General features: G+C 36.3%; 2 protein-coding genes and 1 long non-coding RNA gene across 6 annotated transcripts; 2 read left to right on the top strand and 1 right to left on the bottom strand.

The window, feature by feature from the left end:
- The first annotated feature begins 15,839 nt into the window (after nt 1-15,839).
- On the top strand, nt 15,840-16,481 carry LOC113328492 (50S ribosomal protein 6, chloroplastic-like). Its single transcript, XM_026575576.1, has one exon. The coding sequence runs from the start codon at nt 15,932-15,934 to the stop codon at nt 16,292-16,294; it is 363 nt and encodes a 120-aa protein (XP_026431361.1). The 5' UTR covers nt 15,840-15,931; the 3' UTR covers nt 16,295-16,481.
- Nucleotides 16,482-18,141: 1,660 nt separating this feature from the next.
- LOC113285399 (inositol-tetrakisphosphate 1-kinase 3-like) lies at nt 18,142-22,152 on the bottom strand. The gene is made up of 10 exons (XM_026534294.1): nt 21,733-22,152; nt 20,998-21,079; nt 20,728-20,760; nt 19,920-20,040; nt 19,667-19,759; nt 19,405-19,524; nt 19,131-19,307; nt 18,896-18,951; nt 18,727-18,811; nt 18,142-18,549 (listed from the first exon to the last, which is right to left on the bottom strand). Exons 1-10 carry the CDS (start codon nt 21,900-21,902, stop codon nt 18,443-18,445), a joined length of 1,044 nt encoding a protein of 347 aa, XP_026390079.1. The 5' UTR covers nt 21,903-22,152; the 3' UTR covers nt 18,142-18,442.
- A 2,772-nt stretch (nt 22,153-24,924) lies between these two features.
- LOC113285431 lies at nt 24,925-27,686 on the top strand. 4 transcript variants are annotated; one of them, XR_003328655.1, is made up of 4 exons: nt 24,925-25,574; nt 26,376-26,718; nt 26,792-27,315; nt 27,419-27,686. It is a non-coding gene; the product is annotated as an uncharacterized LOC113285431 (long non-coding RNA). The 4 variants fall into 4 exon arrangements; XR_003328664.1 differs by having other exon boundaries at nt 26,376-26,501; nt 26,623-27,315; XR_003328659.1 differs by having other exon boundaries at nt 26,376-26,501; nt 26,969-27,315.
- The last annotated feature ends 294 nt before the right edge of the window (nt 27,687-27,980 follow it).

Here is a 27,980-nt window from a genome sequence, read left to right on the forward strand (position 1 = left end):
ATTTCTTACGTCTCTGAAAGCCGTCTGCCATTTGTACTCAAACCCTAGTTCTCTTAGATGTATCTCATAGGTGATGAATGAGATAGAGGTGGGAGAGATAGAGTCTAGAGTGATGTTTATGGGGGAATGGTTGTGTGGTTGTAGAGGCTCGAGATGGTGAAATTGCAGGGATCTGCAATGGTCGGGGAGAACGATAGTTTTGGGGAAAGGAAGTGTTTGGCTGAAGGTGAAGATATTTGATGTTGTGGTGTTGGGCAGATATATCGGATTTGATGCTCAGCGAATGAAAGACGTTGGATGATCACATCTGGATTAAATCGAACGGCACGATGGAAACAAGCATGGAGCAACCGTTGGATGTGTGATAATCAAAACTGACGGCTTAGATTGTAGTTAGGTACTGTGATGTTTGACAGGAACTTCAGAGTTTGATGCACGATGATGAGGCGACCGTTGGATGACAAGATGCATCCAATCTGACGGCTACAGGAGAAGTGGATATGGATAATGGAAATGGATTTGGGTAAGGGTTTCGGGCCTTGGGTATGCCAATCCCATATCTTCTTTAAGAACAATTCTTCCTTGTTAAGCACATTTCTAGCCTTTTGGTCTTGCGCACAACATTTTTCGCAGCTTCCTTGCGTGATTCCTCTCGGCTTCCACCACTTTTCTGCTCTTTTCGCTCCGTAATTCCATCCAAACTTTATTTACAACCTAAAAATGCAAAATTAATTAATAAAAATATTCATTCTTGAAAACAATGAAAATACAGAATATGGGATAAAATGTAGAATTAATGCACAAAAGATGAGTTAAATGCCAATAAAAAGATATAGAAATATGCACTTTTTAGCACTCATCAAATACCCCCAAATCTGAATTTTACTTGTCCTCAAGTAAAACAAAACTAAGGAAATCCTACCTATACCACTGTCGCTGGTCTCTCGAATGCATTTAGCGTATGCACTAAGCCTTTTAAACCACCAAGTGTCCCTAGTGGACGAGTTTAAGTCTCGTGAAGGTTTGCTTAGAACGTACCTACAAAGTTCTAGGACAAAATATAAGCTCAGATTCCATGAAATGTGACACGTGCAAGACAGTAGAAGCTCACAGCAAAATGGAGATGTCAATCTAGCTATCAAAGGCACAATCCTAGCACTGATAACAACTAAAGACACGTGATAAGAGTGTAAAGTGTATCTACACATGTGTAAAGAAAGATCGGATGTTATGACTACTAATCACCAAGAGATAGTTTCTCAGGCTAAGAACCGAGGTCGAAATCTAGCTAGCTGTCCGGACTTTACGAGAATTGTGAATGAGTTGGAGGTATTTCACAATTACTCGCGCTGTACATCAATGGCATACACCCTTCCTTGCTTATTACAATAAAACAATAAAAGATGACTCTTTACATGACTCTTATTTACATTGACTACTCTCTTTTATTTTTGGAACAAGAGAGGATGGAATTGATAAATACTTGATTTTTTATTTTTTTTTTTATTTTTTTTTCTGAATATATACATCTTTTTTTTTTTGATATTTTATTTTTTTCGACATGGTAACACTTTTGATACATAGACAAAAAGAAACAAAAAATTACATGACACTTTGCAAGAGGTAGCCCTTTTTGATGCACCCAGTTAAATTCGATGGTTGTCTTTCTTAATGTAACCTCCACCTTCTATCCCAACCAACCAAAGAACAAGCTAGTCAAGTTTCATTCAGTATTCTAAAGTGATTGGCAATCGTGACTTCCGATAGAACACCTCAAGGATGAGGCTATACATGTATTGGTAGATCGTGCGCGTGCAAGTTTCTTATCACTATGTGAATTGTGCTAGAATCAAGGGTGCCTAAATATCTAGACTAAGAATCCTAATAATTACATATTTGCACAAGAGTCAACATTTCAAGGTAAATGAGCTCCATTTTTATGTTTTTTTTTTTTCAATTTTTCAATTTTTTATTTTGATTTTTTCATTTTTTTCAAAAAGGAAGAGTTCAATTTTTTCAATATAGCATGAGTTCTTGTTTTCAATTATGGCATATTATCATGGTATCTACTTTATACCCCCAAACCTAAACTAAACATTGTCCTCAATGTTTCAAAAGATGAATAAAAAAAATTATAATACAACATATGAAGAGGATCATGTTAAGTAGAGAAAAAGGAAAGAGAATACCCGGATGTCGGCGAAAGCAAGATTACAACTCCGTTATTCAAGGCAAAAATCCAACATATTTCAGCCGAGATCATATTGGATTAGCAAAATATATACAAAAGGAACAAAAGGGTTTTTAAAATTTTTATCTACTGGATTATATACAAAAAATTCACCATACACTAACAATCTAAAGAGTTGAGGATCAACCCAAAAGACGAAGTGTAGACATTTCAACAGCTTCACACAATAATAATATGATAGGCATGCAAGTGAAGCTGTGAAACAAAATGAGCTACCTCCAAACCTGGATTTTTCAACAGATAAAATTTTGGATACAAAATCTCGCAGTTTTGGGGGTTCATCATGCACAAGGTCTAGCTCGAAATGAACTTTGCTAGGGACGGGCAAACATGCTAATTTCAACTGTGGCTCCTCAAAGATATTATACTTAGATTCAAAATATTCCAAAAGGACTTGGGAAGCACACAGTTCCAAACCTAGGTTGGGAATTTTCAGAAAAGTTGGTTTGACAATATCGGTACAAACCAAATCTAGGTTGGGTGGAAGGCCATTAGATTGTGACTCAGGCAGGACGATAGGCACATCATTATTAATAAAATAAATATCTCCTAAGTCTTCTACAAGTGTCACAACATGCTCACATTCATCAAATAAATTAGCAAGCCCACAATCAGAATCAACATCATCAACAGATTTATTCTCATGCATCGGCAAATCAGGAGAAATATCACAATGTGACCTAGGTGGAGAATCAGACACATCAAATATATTTTCATGCATAATAACATTAGTGTATACAGAAGATTCAACTATTCTTATGTCATGCTCATCTTCACAGAATAATTGTACGAATCCCATGTCAATATCAAAATCATATGAATTACAATGAGTATTAGAAAGAACAACATTCATGAAGGTCGAGGGCGAGAAGCCATATGTTATTGAACCAACAGGTTCCACAATATTTTCATGTTCTTCTAACATATCATCATAATCATCCTCATGGTAGCATGCATATTGGTCCTCATTGACAGTGGTGGTGTCATTAGTCAATTCATGTTCCTCTAAATTAGGTTCATATTCAACATCATTTACATGAATGGGACTAGACACTTCATTAAGGACAACATACATTTCCTCATGAATTTCCTCCTTTTGTAGGTGAAGCAAAATCTGATCTAAATATGCCTGAATTCGTGATGTAGATCTATCGCAGTTTTGCTCACTGAGTGCTTCTATGGTGGAATCTAAATTCATGGGAGTACAAAATTCTTCATGTTCAAATTGTGGTGATTGTTACATGTGTGCATGGTCATTAGGGTCTACAAAATATTGATCGCAACCCTCAAAGGATTGATTATGGTCCCAATGACTACCAGCCTCACAATTTATGGGCATTTCATACCTTGGATTTTCTCTAGATTGCCTAAAATTATGCAAAATATGACAATTCTCAACAGGGTGGTCTAAACTACCACATGCGGGACATGCATAGATTTCAGGTTGCCTAAGAAAATTAGATGTGACAGATTCCTCATGTGATTGCATTTCTAAAGCTGCGATTCGAGATTCTAATTGATCCACAAGAGATGATTGTGTGAGTGAGGCATTAGCAAAACGTTCATTTTCACGTTGTGATGATGCATGTGTGAATAGTCATTAGGGTTCATGTATTGAGGCTCGGGACTTTGAAAATGTCCATAATAATTCTTATAACTATTGACATCATGGTCTATGGGAGGTTCATAACGTGAAGTATGTCCATACGCAAGTTCTCTAAGGGATTTGTTGTATTCCCCAACTGTAGACCAAGATCTAGACATGATTGGGCTCAAAAGCTAAGTAACTATGTTACAAAGCCCAAAATTTGGTTTTTAATGGGTTGGATTTTTGGGAAAAATTTGGTTTTTATGGGTAACATTTGGTTTTGTCGGGTTTGAAAAAGAAATTTGGTTTTTAATGGGTTTTAGAAAATTTGGACTTAATGGGAAAAGAAAACACTTTGGTTTATTGGGTTTTGAAAACTTTGGTTTTATGGGATAAAAGGCCAAGCCCACTGTTGGGTTTTGGAAAAATTGTTGTGAAACAGAACCCAACTCTCGGCCTAGAGTTTGGGTACACGGCCCACTAACGACTTCAGCAAGCCCAGAAACTAACGAAGTCCAGCTGAGTTGGTAGGTTCAGTTAAACTTGTTTAGGTTGTTTGTTGGGTTTTTGAAACCCAAAATTTTGATAGGGACAATCCCACAGTTAAGCTCAAATACAAACCCAAAAGTTAACTTAAATTACAAGCCCAACAAAAAAAAATGGAAAAAATTATTACAAGCCCACAAATTAAAAATGGAAGCCCACAGGTTGGGTTCTCTTAATGGGTTTAGGCTTACTTGCTTAAGCACAGCCCAGCTGCTCTGTTTTTAGTTGCACAGCCCAGTTGGGCCTTGTTCTTTTCCTTAGCTTGTGTAGCCCAGTTGTGTTTTGGTCTAGCTACAGCAGCAGCAGACAACAACACCAGATCAACTCAGCAACAGCAACAGGCTTGGCCTGGCAGGAAACAGCAGCAGCACCAGGTCAGTTTGTGGCCCTCACAGCAAGGTCACAGCAACAACAGCAGGGGCAACAGCTTCAGCAACAGCAGGAGCAACAGCTTCAGCAACAGCAGCTGTTGGAAGCAGCACCACAGGCAGCAGGTAAAGCAGCAACAGGTCCTTGGCAAGCAACATGTCAGTTGGAGAAGGCACCTGTTACTCAACAGAGTTATCAGTTAAGAGCAAGCTACAAAGAACAGGAAAATTACACTAGATGCTACCTAAATGCTCATGCAGGAATGCAATGCAAAGATGAATATGCAAGTTATGATGCGGGAATGTAAGCAAGAAAACAACTTCAACACAGCACCAGTCCCCGGCGGCGGCGCCAAAAACTTGGTAGGCTTTTAAGAGTATAAAATAAGAGCAAGAAAGAAGCCTACTTGTTATACCTGCAAGTGCACAGGGTCTGTTGTAGTAGATGTGTGCAAGTCAGGGTCGAACCACAGAGACTAGGTGTGTGTGATTGAAGGTTTCCTAGTTAAGCTAGATCTCTAAGTGTAGCAGTGGCAGTGAGCTAATGAAACAAAGGCAATGAGCCTAAGGCAGTGAAGTGACAGCATAGAAGTAAAGGGAATCAAATAAAAACAAGAAACAGTAAAGGAAAGAGGTATTTTGGGTGAAGACTAGGGATTAGATTCCACCATTTCACCTAGACTAAGTTATCCTAGTTCCACATAAATCTTGTCCCTTGTATAGTTATCAGTGAGCTTCTTGGCTCAACTGACTAACTAGATGGCAGTGGAGGTTCTATGCCTGCTGCTCATCAAAGGGTTGGGTTAGAAAGGAAGCTAAAGGCACTAAGATAATTCTAATCCTAGTAGTAGTTGGGGCTCTCACACTGCAACTACCCACAGAGAAGCCACTTAGGTGTTTTAACAACCTAAAGGATGTTCTAATCACAACTAAAGTATTCATCCTAAGTACTAATTGTCTGATTTAGAGTACAACTAGTCAGAGGATTCATAACAGACAATTAAGCATGAGCTGTAGCACAATCACATGGTGGTGTTCTAACTGCAATGCATACATGATATGCACTGTGAGAGCAAAATGTAAAGTGCTTTGATTAAGACTATCCTAAACATTTCAAGCACAACAAGAATTATGTTTATAACTGAATGAAACTTAGCAATGGCTCAAAGGGTTTCCTCATCACCCTAGTTACGAGCTTAGAACATGGAAATTACACTTGAAACAACATTGCATTCAAACAAAACATGAACTGAAGATAACACAGTTGAGGAACTGGCTAGTCCAGTCCTCTTGGGTGAAGCTCTGGCTAACCCAGGCATAATTCTACACACACCCACATCAAGCTACTTATAGTTACAATTTATCTCAAAGAAATCCCTAATTTCAGAATTAGGGTTTTGGAAATTTAGGTCAAAACAATCTCACCATACTTCTCTGAATTGTTGTCCCCTCTGCAAATTGACGCCAACCCATGCTCCCAACTTGACTATGCTACGAACCCATCAATTTCTTGCGTCTCTGAAAGCCGTCTGCCATTTGTACTCAAACCCTAGTTCTCTTAGATGTATCTCATAGGTGATGAATGAGATAGAGGTGAGAGAGATAGAGTCTAGAGTGATGTTTATGGGGGAATGGTTGTGTGGTTGTAGAGGCTCGAGATGGTGAAATTGCAGGGATCTGCAATGGTCGGGGAGAACGATAGTTTTGGGGAAAGGAAGTGTTTGGCTGAAGGTGAAGATATTTGATGTTGTGGTGTTGGGCAGATATATCGGATTTGATGCTCAGCGAATGAAAGACGTTGGATGATCACATCTGGATTAAATCGAACGGCACGATGGAAACAAGCATGGAGCAACCGTTGGATGTGTGATAATCAAAACTGACGGCTTAGATTGTAGTTAGGTACTGTGATGTTTGACAGGAACTTCAGAGTTTGATGCACGATGATGAGGCGACCGTTGGATGACAAGATGCATCCAATCTGACGGCTACAGGAGAAGTGGATATGGATAATGGAAATGGATTTGGGTAAGGGTTTTGGGCCTTGGGTATGCCAAGCCCATATCTTCTTTAAGAACAATTCTTCCTTGTTAAGCCCATTTCTAGCCTTCTGGTCTTGCGCATAACATTCTTCGCAGCTTCCTTGCGTGATTCCTCTCGGCTTCCACCACTTTTCTGCTCTTTTCGCTCCGTAATTCCATCCAAACTTTATTTACAACCTAAAAATGCAAAATTAATTAATAAAAATATTTATTCTTGAAAAAAATGAAAATACAGAATATGGGATAAAATGTAGAACTAATGCACAAAAGATGAGTTAAATGCCAATAAAAAGATATAGAAATATGCACTTTTTAGCACTCATCACGACGTTTTTAGATTGTAGGACTAAAAAATTCAGTAAAACTACATAAATGTGTTCCTTAACTCATTACTGGCGTGATCCCTTCTTCCTTTCAATACAACCGCTTGCATTCCTTGTACTCTAACAATATATTTTGCAACCACACCATAACCTTACTTAACTTTCCACAACTATCTAAGTTCCGACTCATTCCTCAAAACAAAATGCATGAGGAAAATTATCGCGAAAACAATTCCTTTTGCACCAAAGTAATCAGATTCTACATCAAGTATTGAACCTATCAATATCTTTATCAAAAGCTTTTAATATGACATGGGATTGTAGTCTAAGTATTTCTATACACAACAATCAAACATACGGTTTAGTTTCAGTACTAACACCCTCCCCCTGCTAATAAAAACCTAAAATGTGAGAAATTTTCTAGAACAATATTAACGGATAATTCAAACTAAAAAGTTATCCAAAATCTGTCATACGGAGTAAAATTTAAAGCAATTTTGAATCAAGAATGACTTCATGATAAACTAAAACTAAAATTAAACCATGATTCTCTTAGGCATTTACACAAACAGATTATGTTCATCCAAACTTAATGTTTTCATACTTCCACTAATACCTAACTTCTTTATGTAAAGTATATTTCCACTGCTACTATATCTAAGTTGTTTGTTACAATTTAGAATGATTAGAATGATTAGTAAGAATCTAAAACTAAAATTAAACCATGATTCTCTTAGGCATTTACACAAACAGATTATGTTCATCCAAACTTAATGTTTTCATACTTCCACTAATACCTAACTTCTTTATGTAAAGTATATTTCCACTGCTACTATATCTAACTTGTTTGTTACTATTTAGAATGATTAGAATGATTAGTTAGAATTCAAGGAAATTAGGGGAAAAAAAAACAACAACACAACTGTGGAAGTAACAGAGAATCGAAATGTAGAAATAATTGTTACCCAACTTAATCACTTAAGCAATTAGGGGAATCAATAATTTCAAAAGCACATAGATTTCTTAAGTAAGCAGAAATCGAACGTCTAATGAACTAAGGAATGAAGATCTACCCAATGAGTTCTTCCAATGGCCCGAATGAATTTTCGTTTTTCTTTTATTACATGACGAAGGATTAGACAGAGAGATTAAATAATGTGGAGGCGTGAAAAATTAAATCGATAAAGTGGTGATCAACGGGGTTCGAAGCTGGCACCACTAAGTCAATGTATTACAAATTCACCCTCACCGCTTTTTTCATTTGTCTTCTATAGATTGTCTTTTTAATATTGAGATTTCTTATTTAAAGGTTATAATGGTAATAAAGAAAAAGCTTCACGAAAACCACAATCAAAATATTAACATTAGTTTCGAAACCATGGCTACAAAAATTGGAGATGCAAAAATTTAATACCTTAGTCATCTAAAATAAGCAACAATGTAATTGCACAAAATCAATATCACTTCAGAAAGACTAAATTGCTCTGATATTCACAAAAATCAATCAATATCTATACCTAAAAGTATGTGCAACATAAGTATCACCACTACGTGTCTTGCTTTCTCTCCATTTTTATTTTCCTTTCTACCTTTAAGTATCCGCATATGATAAGCGTTCTTTCGCTTTTCCGGCAGCGCCTCTGTTTTGATCATTACATCTTATTTTTGTTTACCCAAAATTCAGCGCACCTGTAGTCGAGGTAGGTTATCCTCCATTAATAGTGATTAATTCCTGGACACCAGTATGTGCATCTGTGAGACCCGGTTTATGCCCCTATCAGCGATTAACAGAACAATAGATTCAGACCTTGCTGCAAGACTATTATGGCTTTTTTTTATAGGAAGATAATTAAAAGAAAGTTAATGAAGCCAAACAAAGTCACAATTGGTTGTTTTTTTTTTCGTACATCATGTACAAAAAATTTATCAATGAGAAAATTGATAAAATTGGATTAATTATCAATGAGAAAATTGGATAGTTGTGGACTAATTATCAATGAGAAAATTGGATTCACATTTTCAAAAAATTTACATCTCTGGTTCGAATACGACAAAAGACATCAAACAAAATTTTCTGCGCATATTTTCTAAGAACTGATATAAAATGAGAACTTCTCATAGAAGACACATACTAAGGAGAACACACCATTTTTATATTATATCAAATGAACTGCATATGCCATAGAGAGTATCATTTATCATACCAAGCAACAACGAACAACAGTTTGCTCTTATTAACTTAATGCACAAATATATACCATCACTATGTAAATGACTACTCACCCATTGTAGATGAACTAAGTTTACTTGCGATGATAATCCTGTTAAAATGCGCAAATACGTTCTTGTGAATTTGCGTGTACATGACCTAAGTATCAACCTAGCAACCTAAGGTTGTGACTTACAGGAAACTATGTTCATGTCACCTGCCTATGATGCAGGACAAATTTACTTCATGTTAGTTATTATATGTTTATACACTGTTTTATAACGCCGGTAGTATCAAGCGATAAAGTACGCAGCTCTGCATTCATAATCTGTTAGCATTCATATGTTGCGACGTTTTTAGATTGTAGGACTAAAAAATTCAGTAAAACTGCATAAATGTGTTCCTTAACTCATTACTGGTGTGATCCCTTCTTCCTTTCAATGCAACCGCTTGCATTCCTTGTCCTCTAACAATATATTCTGCAACCACACCATAACCTTACTTAACTTTCCACAATTATCTAAGTTCCGACTCATTCCTCAAAACAAAATGCATGAAGAAAATTATCGCGAAAACAATTCCTTTTGCACCAAAGTAATCAGATTCTACATCAAGTATTGAACCTATCAATATCTTTATCAAAAGCTTTTAATATGACATGGGATTGTAGTCTAAGTATTTCTATACACAATAATCAAACATACGGTTTAGTTTTCAGTACTAACACCCTCCCCCTGCTAATAAAAACCTAAAATGTGAGAAATTTTCTTGAACAATATTAACGGATAATTCAAACTAAAAAGTTATCCAAAATCTGTCATACAGAGTAAAATTTAAAGCAATTTTGAATCAAGAATGACTTCATGATAAACTAAAACTAAAATTAAACCATGATTCTCTTAGGCATTTACATAAACAGATTATGTTCATCCAAACTTAATGTTTGGGCTATTTTGCGTTTCCTCCCCTGCCAAGATCGCTAATTAGCGTTTCCTCCCCAAATAGATTGAAATTAGGGTTTCCTCCCCTCGTTACATTTTCCATCCATTCCTCGGTTAGATGAGTCAGCACCAGTGCACGCGTGGCATAAATTGTATACGTGTTCCATGACTTCCCTAAAATACCCTCCACTAAGAACCAGTTTACAATCATCACAAACATTGTCGCAACTACCACCTTCTCTGTTATTTCTTCATAGCTCAAACCCTAACCTAGACATCACCAATTCCCCCATCTATCATCATTTCAGAGTCTTCCCTAATTTCTATGAGACCCCTGCAGTACAATCTGTTCTCGGCATCTTCATTCACCAACAGCTCCGTCAACAAAAAAAAAATATTCTCCATAATCTCATCCACGACTGTATCTTCACTAGTATAACAATAACTCAGCAAACCCATTAAATCCATTGTTCTTCTCTAACACGACCCTCAATTCCATTTCTCAATCCCTTCACAGAACCATTAATTTCACCGTCTACCAACTCGAGCTGTTGGTTTTCGGATTCAACCAAAAACCCATCTTCAGTTGATTTCCAATTCCATATTCTCTGTAAACCCCATCTCCAATTTCCATTGATGTAGCTTCATCTCTTACAACTCTGAACACATATCCATCTGTCTCATCTCAGATTTCCCATCAATACCCATTGCCATCAACACAGTGGCAAATCCCCTATTCATAACACTAATTTAAATAATAATTTGATTGGATTGTTGCGTGAAGTTGCTGATGAAAAATTAGGTTTGGTGGTGAGATGAAAAATTAGGTTTGGTGGTGAGATGAAAAATTAGGATTTTGGTATCCAGGTTTGATGGGCTGTCTAGGGTTTGAGTCGAATTGGATATCGAGAAATTGAATTCGCTGAATCGATGAAATAATGATATTGAAGATGGATCTGGTGATCTTGAGTTGAATTAGATGAATTTAGAGAGTGGGTTTGAGTTTGGTTGATGTTGGTAGTCAATTACAGATGATAGTTAGGATTTGTTGAGTCGGTTTGAAGCAGAGAAAGAGATGAGGCTGGTGGAGATGAAATTTTGTTGCTACCATAAATGGGTGTTCTGAGTTAAAAGGAGTTGGTGGTGATATTGTGTTGCCGTTGAAGATGCAGACGAGTGTCTGAGTCTCAGTTGCAGGGAAGAACATGAGTTGCTGGTAATTCATTTCAGATTTTGATTTTGATTTAAACAAATGGGGGTATTTTTGTAATTTTGTTCGACATGTGTACATTTTTGCCACGCGTATATCCTTGATGACTCAACTAACTGGAAGTTGGATGGAAAATGTAACGAGGGGAGGAAACCCTAATTTCAATATATTTGGGGAGGAAACGCTAATTAGCGATCTTGGCAGGGGAGGAAACGCAAAATAGGCCTTAATGTTTTCATACTTTCACTAATACCTAACTTCTTTATGTAAAGTATATTTCCACTGCTACTATATCTAAGTTGTTTGTTACAATTTAGAATGATTAGAATGATTAGTAAGAATTCAAGGAAATTAGGGGAAAAAAACACAACACAATTGTAGAAGTAACAGAGAATCGAAATGTGGAAATAATTGTTACCCAACTTAATCACTTAAGCAATTAGGGGAATCAGTAATTTCAGAAGCACATAGATTTCTTAAGTAAGCAGAAATCGGGAATCAGTAATTTCAGAAGTACATAAATTTCTTAAGTAAGCAGAAATCGAACGTACCTAATGAACTAAGGAATGAAGATCTGCCCAGTGAGTTCTTCCAATGGACCGAATGAATTTTCATTTTTCTTTTATTGCATGACGAAGGATTAGACAGAGAGAGTAAATAATGTGGAGGCGTGAAAAATTAAATCGATAAAGTGGTGATCAACGGGATTCGAAGCTGGCACCACTAAATCACTGTATTACAAATACACCTTCACCGCTTTTTTTCATTTGTCTTCTATAGATTGTCTTTTTAATATTGAGAATTCTTATTTAAAGGTTATAATAGTAATAAAGAAAAAGCTCACCAAAAATACCTCTTTTCTTTATATTAGTATAAGATGATATATCTCAATTTCGTAGATATAGTTAGGGTTTTAATAGTCCTGATATATTATGATTTTTGTTTTCTATTTTATCTTTAGTTTTTTGTTTTGATTTTATCGATGCGATTCCTTACCGAGAGTTTTTCTTTTAAGGATTTTTTTTCCAGTTTGAGAAATTGGATTAACTCAATGAATTGAATGTTTTGATAGATGAGATAAAGATGAGATTCCGACGCATAAGTGGAATTAACTTCTGCAATTCTAACCTCTTTTGGCTTTGATTCACTTCTCTCACAAAGACTTTTCCTTTTTTTCGTTTCAATTTCACACGTATGTTCAAGTTTTCTTATTTCAATTTTGTAGACATAGTTAGGGGATCTTAATTTTTTTTTTTTTTTTTACCTTCATTGTCATTGTCTTTGATAGAATTCCCGAATGAGAAGTGGTACTGCCGGTAAATCCTTTGTTTTGGTTAATGGCAGAGCCCTAAGTTGTGTTTTGGGCTACTCCCATCTAGGGAAAAGTATGTTGCAATTACAAGGTATAGTCTTGGTTTCTTTCACTGTCATTTCCAGCCCATATTTTTTTGTATTGGTTTTAATGGAGAATGTCCACTTTAATTTTGTAGCAATTTTCTTGCTTACCAATTGAATGCAGGCGTGGTTGTGCCGATGAACCTCATTTTAATATTTTCCCCTTTCCTGCGGGAGGGTCCTTTTGCCTTGAGGAATGTTTCCCGCACCTTCTATTGGTTGGAATACCGAGGTTAAGCCTCTAGATTCCATCACGATGAAAATGCCTTGCCACAAGTTATTTTTGAAGAACTTGAGGTAAACTCTTATTCCACTTTGTTCAAAAGATTGTTGTCCCGAATAAAATATTTCTTCCATAGATACTTATGGTGGATAAGATGTTGTAGGTGTTGTAATCACCCTAGCAACTGAACAAGAAATTAAGAGAGCAAATGAACGACAATCCATTATGGGCGACCTCAGGTACAGGTATGCTAAACTAATATATGTACTTTCGGGATATATTGAACAGGTTTCCGATAATCTTTAGATATTATAGTAAGTAGTAGACGTTAATCTAGAGACAGCGGTGTCGATGTGAAGATCATTATGTGGAGTGACTCCACAAGAGAGCTAAACCATAACTTAGACGAACATGGCATTTAACAAGTTGTAGTTGTTACAACCGGGAGCTACATTAAAAAAATCTAGGTTAGACACGCGTCATGTTATGTTTTCTTGGATACCGATTTCAATGGATTTTAAAAAAATAAAATAAGTAACAAACAATACTTACCCTGTTCTCAGGGAAGTTATCTTTGTTATCAACGAATTCCTACTTCAACATGGACCTTCCAGAAGTTATGGGTATGCAACAGGGGTAATGGAATCATTTTTAATTTGACCTTCTACTTCAACATGGACCTTCCAGAAGTTATGGGTATGCAACAGGGGTAATGGAATCATTTTTAATTTGACCTTAGAATTGGTTAAGAGTTTTCTACATATCAGTCATGCACCATGAAACTAACTCATGTGTAACACAGATGCTGGTGAAAAAAACCGCCCAAACAAATAACTCTACCTACCAAAATAGGGTAGTCCATTGCCAAACTTTTGATGTTTGGGTCTAACTTACATTTCTAAACGGGACATCCGGTCTAACTTACATTTCTATCTGGATGAATCTTTTTTGAAAAATCCCAACAAACCATCTCTCTGTCTTCTGTTAATGCAGGAACAAAACAAATTTTTGCGTCGCGCAACAGCCTACTAGCTTTTGGCAAGTGGTGGGTGGTACTACTGGGAATGCAACAACTGCACAACGAAAGTGGTTGGAAAGGGAGGATGACCAGTGGTGTACCAGTTGTGAAGCGAAGATTTAGGAACCCATTTCCAGGTGATATTGTAGCTCATTATGTATGGATCCACTAATAAAAGAAAAACTACACTTATTTGTTTACGAGTACGTAACCTATCCTGAGCCCGTTTGACATAGGTTCATGCTACGGAGCTCTGTAAAAACAAGCAGTTTTAGAAAATGACTCTAGAAAAATGATCATAAAAGGAGGGAATCACAAAAAACATTGTCGACCACTTGGACTGGACCTAATGTGGAATTTAGAGGATTGAGTTTTCATTATCATCGTCTTCTTAGGCAATGGGGAAATGTAGTTATAGTCCAGTTATCCTTATCTTTCGATAAGTTTTTGGTTCTTTAACCTTTGGCGCTGTCACTTCTGTGAGATGGAGTCTCTTATTGTAACTTCTTTTATTCATATATTCATTGTATTGATCAGGAAAAAAAAATCTGTAGCCAGTGGCCATAGATACCGTTATTTTTGCTGTGTGCATATAATATTCTACTATCCTTAATTTGTTAAAAAGAATTCGAAGCACGATACGTATTTGTGTATACCCCAATGTAATGACTTGATTCAAAAATCTAAGTTTGTATATGTTATGGAAATGAACAACAGTTTAAATAATGATCTTCCATCCCTAAATTGGTAGGTTCCTTATCCCCTAACACGGAAACCTCACCTTGCAAAAAGAAACTCTTTGGCCACAAAAACAGTTTCACTTTCAACAGAGAAATTACACACCAAACTTTATGGTATCTTTTTTTGTCGGAACGCAAGGGCAACTCAGATAATTCATTAGAAGGATAAATTACACACAATAGAGAAAAGCTCACGGGCATGAAGCAGCCGACGACACTACTTTCACTACGGTTCCCACTGTTGCCGAGAACCAAAATGGGATGATTTGTAACATCAAGCAACACTTTGAGTGCTTTGATGACAAGACACCATGGACGGATCTTTAGTTCCTAGGGTGCCAAATCCACTGGAAAAATATTAGCTTCTCAATAGGAAACCAATAAACATTCATTAACGTACCACTTTATAACTACTTGCAACTGCAAATTAATACAGACAAGTCCATTTTCACTTAACTTCTCATGCGAACCCTCATACTGAAATTGGTCATGCAAATTTATCTAAGCTGCATACGTTCAGCCCCGACATTAATAAATAACATGGATTCGATAGTGTCAACTACGTTAACAGGATGAAATTCGGCACTTTAGCCCGTCCCGTCACGGCACGGGTCATACCCTAGTAGACATAATAACAAAAAGAATCTCGAAATTAATTTTGGTTTGAATGTAAAAGATATCTCACAAGTATTTTCTAATTTTCAAAAAAATTTCCCTTCTTTTAATTAATGTTATGGAAGTTGGGAGTTCAAATTCAAAATTACGCAAAAGTTGCTGTTCAATTTAGGTTCACCGCGTGACTTAGTAAAAGTAATGTTCCACGTGGTTTCGGTCTAGTATTCCACGTGGTGCTAATGGCTATGTAGTCCAGGGATCGAATCCCAGCATACGTTTGCTTGGTTTTAAATTCGTTTGGAACCAATCCTAATAAAAATAAAATTGGTTCCAGTGTCGAGTGTGGATAAGTGGATAGGGGATTTTGAGAGGCTGATAAAAGTAGTGAAAAGATAAAAAGATTGACAAGGGAAGAAGAACAAGACAGGAACATATTGAGTGAGTTCGGGACACAGAGCAAAAATGTCAATTTGTTCAGGAATCTTCGGTACAAGATTGGGGTCTGTGGTATTGCCTAAGCAGCAGCAGCAATCCAACTACTCAACAATTGGTGATGTTGGTGTTAACAATGGTCTAATGATGATGCCAACTGGGAGAGTAACAATGCCGATGGTAGAATGTTCATCAAGACCACAAAAGAAAGGTACTGCTCATCACAGGAAGACTAGACCAAAGAAGAGTCAGCCATGGGATATCAAGCGTGGAAAAACCATTTACCCACCACTTCCTGCTTTACCTGCTGATTGGACTCTTGTTTCTGCTGCTCCTATCACCACTGACATTACTGATTCTGCTGTTATTGGCGAGTCCGATACTGTCGAATGAATGAGTGTCTTAAGGTTTTAACATCAAGCAAGTTTGTTTATCTTGTATTAGTCTGTTTATGTTTCAATTCGTTGTTGATTTTGCATTTTATGTTGTTTATGTCAAAGTGAGAACACATTTTGGGACATGAAGTGATGAATGAATTCTAGGCTGTTTTTTGTTTGGGTTAAATTACTTTCTTTGAGAATTGGGATTGTTGAACACCATCTGCTTGACTCATTTCCGCTGAGAAAAGCAATTATTGTAGCTTAATTGGTAGTTTTATACCGTAGAGATAGCAATGTTTAGGGTTATTGAACAGGCTGTTAACTCTATTAGAATCACAATCACATGGAGAAATGCAGACCCTTAACAACATTCTCGGCCTTCGCGGAAATAAAATTACAATCAAAGGAATAATGAGATCAATTTGAGCAGTAAGTTAGCACCTGATTTGGTGTGGATGGAACAGCTGAATTGGCACAACTAAAAGTTTACTGTTCCAGACTCTTATAACCATTCTATGGAAAATTGGCAAAACACATCTCTAGGTCATGGAGGCCATCCAGCCAGAAAAATCTTGCTGCTTGTTCAATTTTATGTTGTGAGAAGAGTCATGAATTTTGCTTCTCTAATTTTGCTTCTCATGCTAATAGAACATGCGTGGACACAAATAATTTCCGCACTGGGTAATTTGCTTCATTCATTTTTTTATGTACAATCATAAAACTATTATATTCATGAAACTTAAATGTGAATAACGATATATATCGAGTGTGAGCTATTGTCTAAGTAATGTTCCAAGGTAAAACAATTTTTTGGTAAGGTAAAACAAGTAACAAAATATTCTTAATTGTTTAGTAAACTACTTGGATATCCAAAGTAGTAGGGTTGAAATGTTGGAGAAAATTGAAATTGGAGAATTTAATATGTTGGAATTATGATTTGTAATTGTATAGAATGGTCTAGACAAGTTGAGAGAAAGTAAATCATCTAAATTAATCTAAAGTGTGCCAGTGGGTTATAACATGTTTGAGTTATAGAGAAATCGAGTATTTGTAATTTGTGTAATTTGTAAAGACGGTTGCAAGTGCAAACTAGATAAGTAGTTAGAAGACATATGAAATGAAATCTCTTGAGTAAACCCGAGATGTCTATGGTCAGTCGTGCAAGCCTATAAATTAGCAAGAAATATTCATTTCTATACCAAATGAAACATCAATAAGAAGTTTAAGTTTAGAGATTTGAAGAGTCTTGAGATTCAAGTCTTGCTTCACTACTATACCAAGAAGTTTAAGTTTAGAGATTTGAAGAGTCTTGAGATTCAAGTCTTGCTTCACTACTATACCGTAATATGCTTTAGAGATTTTAGAGTCCTGAGATTTAAGTCATGCTTCACTGCTACTATACTACTATAGTCTTAAAAGCTCTGTACAATGTTAAGGTGTTATTATGCTCGTATTATACTTTACATAGGATTTAAGATTACTCTGTATATTTTTTCTCCCTCAACTAATTTCACAGCTAACATCGGAAGAAATTGTTTTCACCAATGGCAAATTTCATTGGATGATAAATACTGTGATATTGGTTACTTACGAGAAGTCCCATGTAGCTGATGGGACGCTTAGCACATGGGATTGCTAGGCCTAGGAGTTCACTTTTCACTACTTTAAGCCTAAGTTTACAAGCCGTCCGGTACTTGCAAAGTTTTACACAGACTAATAGGAAATAACAAAATATCATGGGTGAAAATTAAACCAGGCACATTGTACATTTCTCTAAGGCACAAGGATTTCATAGAAATTCAGAAAATATATAACACTTACTACTTGGATATTACAAATTTTTTAAAAAAAAAAAAAAAAAAAAAAAAGGCTCCATGTTATCAGCCGGGAATATGTTTTGGGTACATAAGAGAGGCATTAAAACAAAACAGAAGACCTGTGTGGCTGTGGTTTAACTTTAAACCAACTTTTAGCCAAACAGACAACTTTCTGATAGTACAGGCGACAACAATCCTCTTATAACACTGTACATGGAACTGCAGCCAGCATTTTACCAACCTGTTCCCTGGGATTACAACTTTGAATCTCCCACTAACCTCAACAAGTAAACTATATTTGGCAAGTTAAAACTGTAGGAACCCATTTCTCCATGTTCACGTCGCTACACCCTGCGAGTGTTATTAGCAGACCGTATCTTGTACTTACTCTGAACCAAACTCAGGAGGAAATCTGTAAATATGTGCTCATACTCTGGCATTTTTCCATAACCTGTTATAACGATGTTCCGAAAGCCTCTAAGACCACACATTCCAATAATGCAAAAAAGGATGCAAACTCTAGAAAAGTGGATTAGAAAGAGAAAAAGAACCAGATAATAATTGCCTGGTCATTTTGAAATGAACAAAGTGGGCTGTAACATTGCCAAGACAGACAGATATTACTTGCCTGGAAAGTAGTTGATGTCAATAACATAAAACCGGTCTCTGCTTCCATGCTCGCGGATCATATCTATATTGAACAGCCGAAGACCCTACATTATACAGCATTATAAGTTAAATAAAGCTCACATATAAGCAATTCAGAAATATATGAAAAGGAAGAGAATGAGGGGTACCAGGCGATGACGAAGCTCCCTTGCAAGCCTCTCAAGTAAAGGACGCGGAGGAAGCTCTACAGTGAACAACAACGAAAGAAAGAAGTTAATAAACTTTTCATGTTGCTAATGTTAAATGCAAGGAGTTCCTGGCAACCCTACCATACCAATCCAAACGGCAAACAGAAATTTGAAAACACATTCAAGTGTGACAGAGAAATAAATCACTCCAAATGGAAGTGGTGAAGGAGCTGACCAGCAATACAAGGATCCAGATCTGCATCATCAGCAGAAGCCGCTGCACAGGAAACTCTTGGAAAACGAAACACACCATGATTATTTAGCAACTCCCGCTCATTAACATCAGGAAGAGAGAAGCGGCGCACAACTTTTATAGCTTCCCCAACAACATAAACCTTAAAAAGAACGCCACCTGCAAGCCAGATAAGCATAAATTACATAAATAAACCAATCCTCTCGAGTCACACAGATGGTTTCTCCATGTTAATTGCATTGTGGCATCAACATACCGTGGTTGATGAACTCCTGCAGAACCAAAGGAGGATCGAGCTTCGACAGGGAGAATTGATCATAAGCAAGAGACAGTTCATGTGACTTTGCACTCCCATCCACAACCAGTGGTTTTGCAACTAAACCAACGAATATAAACAAACACATCTAAGTCGGAAGAATCAAGAGATCAAATAATCTAAACAACAAAGACAATTTCATGCTCTTTCCTAGGCTATTTTCTGAAAGTGGGATCCAAGACGATCTCACTAATCAACTCACCTAAGGGTAGCATTAAGCCAGCTTTACGAACTGCATCCGGAATGGATGAAGGATCTTTAGTTATGACCAACTGTTTTGGGACACCAACCGTGCCTGCAATTATACACCGAGTCAAAAAAGGTTACTACAACTCAAATGTAACAGTAAAGAACAATACAACCCTTCTAAGCTGTTAATTAAGCCAAAGTCTTAATTCCTTATACTCTACTGATTCCGAAAACAAAGCTTCTGTTCTAAATGCTAATATAATTACCATAAAAATTAGATAAGTTCAGATCAGCCACATCTTGAAGCATAGACTGTCGATTGTGCACATGCTGTATGCAATCCGGAGGGTCGAGGACTGTCACTTCTGGATGTTCTAGCCTGTAGTCCTTTAAGAAGGAAATGAAAGACCATAAGGAGACGATGAAGGACCATGAGAAGCAGATGATCATCCAGTGACGAATAAAACGAAACTGTTCCGGTATATAATGCAAATAAAAAACTAGGTCGGCAAAACAGACTAAAAGCAGTGATGCTCTCCGGTTCATATGACCAATGAGAGGACAAAAATGCTACCAAAATTCACTAGGTGTATGTTCTTCTTTTGTTTTGTTCAATCTTTTCTTCATACTCCTAATTGGCATGTCTTGACTAGTCAAATAAATTTGAAGTCGGAAATTTTGAATATAATCTCATTGTAGGTAACCTACTAACTATAAATAGGTGATCTGTTTCCAATTGCAAATTTGTGCATGATTAATTGCATTTCCAAATAGTATTAGCTGAAAACTAAGCAGTAATTGAGAGGGTTAATGCTTTAGGATTGTAGAAAACCAGAACTAGTGAACCACCATAGATGAAACATTTAATTCCACCCAAAACTTGTAATGAGTGCCAAAGTCATCCTATATGATTCAAATTATGAACTAATACCTGAAAGACTGGTCCCGGGTGAACCCATTGCAGTACATTATATATGTGAGAAGTGAAACTGTAAGAAACTGATGACACTAATAAGAAAAAAATCAACTGCCCCTAGAGTCAACACAGGATTTTGCTACAGTTTATAGACTAACCTCAAGAATCTGGCGCCATTCCTTTCCTGTCAACTGGATAAGAATGAATTGAACACATCATTAGAAATTGAAGGTTCAAGTCATTCATTTCATCACAAATTTTATAGTCTAATAGTAATAACATAGTCGTACTTAAGAATCCCCGTAGATATCCACTCGGACAGGAGAAAAAGTAGCGTCATATGAAATGCTGTGTAGGGTAAGTGCAGGAGAAATACAAGAAACAAAAACACATGTTTAACTCATGATATGTATGATAGCCCCACTCACCTTATGCAGAACAACGTCAAAGGGACCCTGGTCAGAAAGAGGCCTTTTGTGGTCGATTGCAACAAACAAGATTCCCTTATTTCTGCACCACAGAATAAATTCGATATTATTGAATACAGGCCACAACTACCATGTATGAAAGCCACATACAAGAAGATTCAGTTGATACTTCAAGAAAAGTCAGCTTGAACAAAACCACGAATTATAGTTACCGGTCGCAATCATATCATAGTAAAATTATCCGGTAATTTAACGTTATAGAATCTAAGACACTACTGAAAAAGCAAAATTAAATCCAATAAAGAACTATTGAAATCGCATATCATAATTAGTTGACCCCTCAAGCTTAAATCCTGCACTTAAATGGACAATTATTGACATCATATTCTAATCATTCAAACAACATACAAAAAATAAAAAATAGTTTCTAGAAAGATCTCCACCTGCTAAATTTCTCTCAATTTGATAAACAGCTCCACAGTTTTCATAGTCACATTTACCATGGGAAAGAAAAATACCAATAGAGATTGATATGATCCATGATGGTGTGCAATAAACTAGAGGATAAACAGACAGCTCTAATAGAATAGTAAATCAATTCCCCAATTGGAAAACTCCTAAACACCATAATTCATACAGAGATACCTAAAAATAAAAACAAGAGGATGAACAACACACACCAAATCAAATCATAAAAATTAAAACAGATCAAACCTAAGGAATTTGTGTGTTTACCTAGCCAGGATTTCTAACTTAGGTTGTAAGAAGCTTTTCTTCTTCTTAGAAGTTAAAGCATAACCAACAATGAGTTTCTGAGGTTGAGGAGGAAATTCAACACCAATCGCATACGACTGTAAATTCCTCTCGTTCTCTTTCTGTTCTTCTTCTTCTTCGTTAAACCTCATAGTATATCAAATAGATTTTGATTTTAATCAAGAAATTTAAGATTTTTAAACAGGCTCCTGAAAATGAGGAAATTATGTATAGATGAGAAAGGGAAATGAAATCCTGTAAAAATGAGTGGATGTTTTCTAAGTATGAGGAGATTTTAAAGCAGAAGAAGTGACTGAAAATCAGGTGAACAAGGTAAGGAGAGAATAGAGACGGTTATAGGGAGAAATGAGAGGGAGTTCGAGTGAGTGCCACGCGTGTGTAAGTAAACTTCGGGATGTGCGTCGAGGAAATCTAATTTAAAAACAAAGAAAGTGAATGTAACCTTATTATCAGGTAGGTGAAGAAAATAAGTTCTCACTTTGGTGTTTGGTTGCCACATATCCCAAGTGGATATTAGGACACGTGGATTGCGGTTTACAGAGTCGGGAACTCTAGGTTCACCGAGTTGATTAGGTATTCGACTATTATCTTTTGAGGTCAGTGTTCCTCAAACTTTTTAAATGAAAATTGTAGACATCTATACATATAATAAAGATGACACATGTGTTAAGGGATGGTCATTTCGAGTGGAATCTGTTAAGGCAATTTTAGTGTCTGCCAAGAGAAAAAAGAAGAAGCAATTTAGTGCAATCCTGCTGGATTAGAGACACCATGAGTCACAAAAGGTAATATACGTACATAAGTTTGCATCCTTGTAGATATCTCATTTGTGGCTTAGGTTAGTGTCAAGTGTGTGTACTTGCGAAGACAAACCAGATATTCATTATGCAAGAATACATGCATATGGTGTGTTTAGTGCCAAGAAGCTAAAATTGACTCGTGCATTTATCTACACAATGAATTTAGAAAATGAATGCTAGTAAGATAATGTATTAGCTAGCTAGATCACATGCATGATCTATCTCTCTGTTTCTAACCATCATTTGAAGGGATTTCGTGGTCCAGCCCTTAATTTGTGACCATGTAATCATCATGAGATACTCGGAATACTGACAATCATCTCCTTTTCTCCCTGTCCGATTTGGTTTCTTAGTGCCAAGTTGCCACCATCATCGTCCACACTACAGTATATTTTATTCTCGTGCAAGTGGGGGTTCATAGAGCCTATTTATGCTTATTTTGCTGCCACAAACGAATTACATTTTCTGACCGATGGAAGTATGCTAGTTTAGAGATCCTCCAGAATGTATTGGCATGATAATATACACAAATGAGATCTAAGTAGCCCATAGCTCACAATGACAAGGAATTCCAACAAACATAATAGCAGCCACGCATTTCATCACTGGGCACTATTTGCAGTAGTAAATTCTTAAATATGCATAATGCTGTAATACGAGTAGTATTTTATTTTATTTTTACTTTTTGTGTGAGTTGTTTTTTTTTTGTTTGTGATCGCCATCTAAAGGCTACAAATTAACTCTAATGTGGATAAAATTACTAGAAGCGAAGTATTTTCACAGATCGAACCCTTTTCAACCGACAAGAAATTATGAACTCTCGTGGATTTGGACAAGCATTCAGAAGGGTCTTAATATTATAAAAGGAAACTTCATTTGGCAAGTGAAAGACGGAAAAAACACAAGGATCTGGGAAGACAAATGGATACCTGGTACAACTACATTAATCCAACGAAGTGATAAGACGGACCCGATACCTCAAAAGGTCCATGAGCTACTAAATTATGATGGTGACTGGGATATTGAAAAATTAAATGAATATTTTTTCCCATAAATTAAAGAAAAAATTCTAACAATTTCCCCGAATAAAGAAAACATGGACATAATCAGATGGAAACACCATATATCGGGAGCATTTTCGGCAAAAAATATTTACAACTACCTTATCAATCAACATAATAATGATGAGGAAGATATTATATTCCCGTGGGAAAATATTTGGAATTTGAAGACAATACCTCGGATCCGACTATTTATTTGGAAAATGATCCAAAAGGCGCTCCCAACAAATAGAAGATTAGCATCCCACAACCCAGAAATCTCCTCAGAGTGTCCCCTATGTAAAAACCAAGAAGCGAAAACAGAAGATCACCTTTTCAGAAAATGTCATTTCGCTAGAACAATCTGGTTTGGATGCGACTTGAACTCAGTCAACTCGCAAATCAACACAGATTCGATTGTTAAGTGGGTTGAGAACTGGATATCAAACACTATCTACTCAAAAAATTGTGAACACATCGCAACGGTCACTTGGTTTCTGTGGAAGTATAGATGTGAAGTAATTTTTAGGAAAACTAACCCAGATCCATATGCTTTGATCCAACAGATTAGGAATTTTATACAATCTCAACCGCTTAATAAGGAGAAGTTGCAAACAAGTGCTCAAAAAAAGAAGACAAATACAAATAAGTGAAACAATTTCAACTCTCATTGGATAATTTTTACAGATGCCTCCTTTAACAAGGAGAACTTGACAATGGGCTATGCTTTCATTCTTTACTCGGTAGAACAAGAAGCTTTTATGCATATTTCTGCAGGTTTAGATTGGGCATCCTCGGCTTTACACGCAGAAGCAAAATCAGTTTTGAAGGCTTTAAATTGGCTAGAGGATAATATTCTCTCCAGTGTCTTTATTGATACAGATTGTAAAGTTCTGTCAGATTGCATTAACAAAAAAGATGCAGCAATTGCCTGGGTGGCGGAGAATACCATAGAAGACATTATTTCCATTCTGGACACACTTCCACAAGCCAAGATAAAATTCATAAACAAAGATTACAATGCTGCAGCTGATTCAGTAGCAAAGGAAGCAAGAATAAGAAGACTACAACACATTTCGAAACATACGCAACAGCAAATCCACAAAGAAAGTATCCTTTCTAATGTTTTTGAAAAAAAATGAAATTGTAGAACTTTTGAATTATCTAATTCCTTTAAAATCCTAAGATCCTTAGGCTCCACGTTGAACGGTGACCGTCACCCTCTCACAAAATTGCTCTGTTTCACTTTTCCTCAAAGGAGAGAAAAAAAAAGGAATTCCCTCACAAAAACAATAAATCTATTTATTAAAATATTTATCCGAGAAAAAAGAAAAACAAATAATATCTCCTTCACTGAGTCTCCAATTCTCTTTTCTCTTCGACCTCTCACAGAATTGTAACACTGAGGGTTCGAGATCGAGAATTTAATGATAAAGAAGGTCGTTGTCTGATTCCGTTGGCAGAGTAGATGGGGAAGAAATTGATGGTGGTCTGTTGATATCGAGGAGAAGGAATTGATGGAAATTTGCTAAATTAGGGTTTGGATTGAGATATGAAGATGATTCTGATAATACTGGTGTTAACATCGAGGAATTGGAATTGGGTTTTGTCTGTATTAGGTTTTGAGATGTTGGTGACGAGCTCTGTCCAGAAGAATTGATATTAGGGTTTGGTGATCTGAGCGAATTCTGTTTATATTTCGGTAATCTTTTTCGATTATGTTGTTGAATTCAGAGAAGCAGATTCAGAGTAAACAGCGAGGAATCGAAGTGGTTTTGATTGAAGTAGATTTGGGTTTGTCTCGAATTAACAGTTCAGAGAAGATGATAATGGTAAAATTGGAGTTAGGGTTTATGGTGAAATTGGAGTTAAGGTTTATTGATTTGTCCTGATTGCTCTGTGATTGATTTCTCGGTTGATGCACGAATTTCTCGAAATTGTGGCCCTCAGGTTGATCATGCAGGTGTGAAAATACTAGATACTTCGATTGTTTATTTTGTTCAATGTATTTTACTGTATTCATTAAATTATGTTTTTCGAATTAGTGTAACTACATTACACTAGACTATAACGATTATTTATGTTTTATTGGGATTTTAGGGCAAGTTGATCGAATAAACTTCGGCAAAGAAGAAGATGTATATAGAAATATTATTGCCGGAATTACATTAGTTTCAATATTTGTTTATGTTTCTTTGTTTGATTAATCTTTTTGATTGATTGTTGAGGAGGAAGGAAGTGAGATACAATATATAGACTGGACTATCTTTCCCAAGAAGTTTTTTTTTTCTTAATAAGCAGGTTTCACAATCTCATAATACCACGAACTCAACAATCAGATTGGCAATATTAATCTTACATGTATGTCATCTAATTCCCTTACTCATGTTGATTCATAGAAGCTTGAAAAAGGAGTGTCGGAATTGAGAACTGACAATCATGGGCTTGAGGTCTACGTTTATGGTGATGATAATTTTCGTGCTTTGTTAGTTTAAGGTTTTGGATTTCAATTTATGTCTTTTCAGATGGTTAAGGAATTTTTGCTTTTGAGAGATTTTAGTTTGTTTGTTCAATTTTAGTTGAATCCGAATGTGGGTAAGACCTATTCTTTGTTTATAACAGCAGAAATCACAATTCAGTGATGCAAGGGGCTTCAATTAAGTGCACCAGTTTATAGATATACGAATACAAGTTTTCATCTATAATTCTTATTTGTTGGCGTTCTTAAGATTCACATAGCTTATTAGTTTTATCTATTTTACAGGTATCATAAGCCATTGTGAGCAGCAACACCAGTTTAATCACTGTTACTACAGAAAGTGGTGAGTACCCTTCAGGAACATACTAGGAAGATCAACGAAGCCTGAAGGATTTTTATGTACCTAATCAGGTAGTTTTTATTAAGTTCTTCCCAATGTCATAATATGCATTCCCAAATTGCATTTTCCAGTCGTATAATTACTAGCGCTGATGTATATTGGAATATATTCTTTTCATTTGTCCTTCGCTAGAAAGGTGTCATGAGCGGGGAAAGGGGAAGATACCACTTAAACATGATTTTGTCTATTTGATCTTTGTCGGCCTTACACACAAGTGCAGTTAGACATGTAATATATATTAACTTAATTTAGTTTGCATGCGCATAAACCACTTTGTTAATCGATACATCATCTTCTACAGAGGTCATGTACATCACAATGCCAGGCTTCTCTCTACGAAAGTTGGTCAATGGTGCTCGATAAATGTCTCGAGCTTACAGTTTGTTAAGAATCCTGTTTTTGGTTACTGGATAAAGAATCCTTTTTTTTTTGTTACTGGAATTAGCATCCTCTGACTTATATGTTCCTGCCATTACAGAGCAAGCACAACAGACACCTGGCCCCTACTGATAATACAGACTGATCCGTGAACGTTTGATTGTGGAAGACCTTCCATTCCTAGAAAAGACCTACAGATTTGGGCATCACTAACTTATCTGGGTTTTCTTTTAGTATCTATATCTATCATTCTCGAATCCTTGGCAGGGATGGTGGTACTCTGGGAACTTGCCTTACGGAATGGGTAGATATGCTCAGTTCAGTTTAGCAGATGGGGGATTGATGTGTGATGTTGTCCATTGTGGGGCTGTGAAGAAAGCATACTTAATTAAAATTCCCTCTTTGGATTCGACATGATGATTCTACCTTTCTAGACTGTCCTCTGAGGTAAGCCTTACTCTATGTAAAATTTATTTTGTGTTTGGGCTTTAAATTGGTTTTGTGCTTTTACGTTTTGCTATAAACAAAAAGGTTTTATGTTTTTGTGCAGAACTTCCAATACTAGATTCTTGAGCATGCTATAGATGGAAAATCCAAGATAACATTGAGGTACTCATTAAGTAGTTTTTGAAGTTGTTGAGGAGCTAGTTGTTCCTGAGAATAAATTCATATAAGGGCAAAATCAGTTTCTTTAATAAGTGAATAGAGTTCAAAAGATAACAGTGGTTTGGTTGTATGGATTGCGCTTGACAACCACCCTCTGTATTGTGAAGCACACAATTTATTTTGTGTCCATATTGATGCGCTAAAGGTACGTGCATATTGATTCCTTTGTCTTGCTGCTTCGTTGCTTAAGCTTTCTTATTTTATATTTCATCTGAGCATAATAATTCATGTGAATCACTAAAAATCTTTTGGAACCTCACCTGCGGATAGAAACGGATGCATTGAATTAGGTACATGGTTTTGAACTTTCAACTAATATGATTTTGATACTGATCACATTCCCCATGATCTAGCACGGTAAGAATTCTTCATAGACATATGAACTGCCGATAAAAAAAGAAGACATACGAAATGTAAAAAAAAATTTCTAATTTGATTGTATTATC

This window comes from Papaver somniferum, chromosome 1 (assembly GCF_003573695.1).
Source record: "Papaver somniferum cultivar HN1 chromosome 1, ASM357369v1, whole genome shotgun sequence".
In the NCBI taxonomy this organism is placed as follows: domain Eukaryota; kingdom Viridiplantae; phylum Streptophyta; class Magnoliopsida; order Ranunculales; family Papaveraceae; genus Papaver; species Papaver somniferum.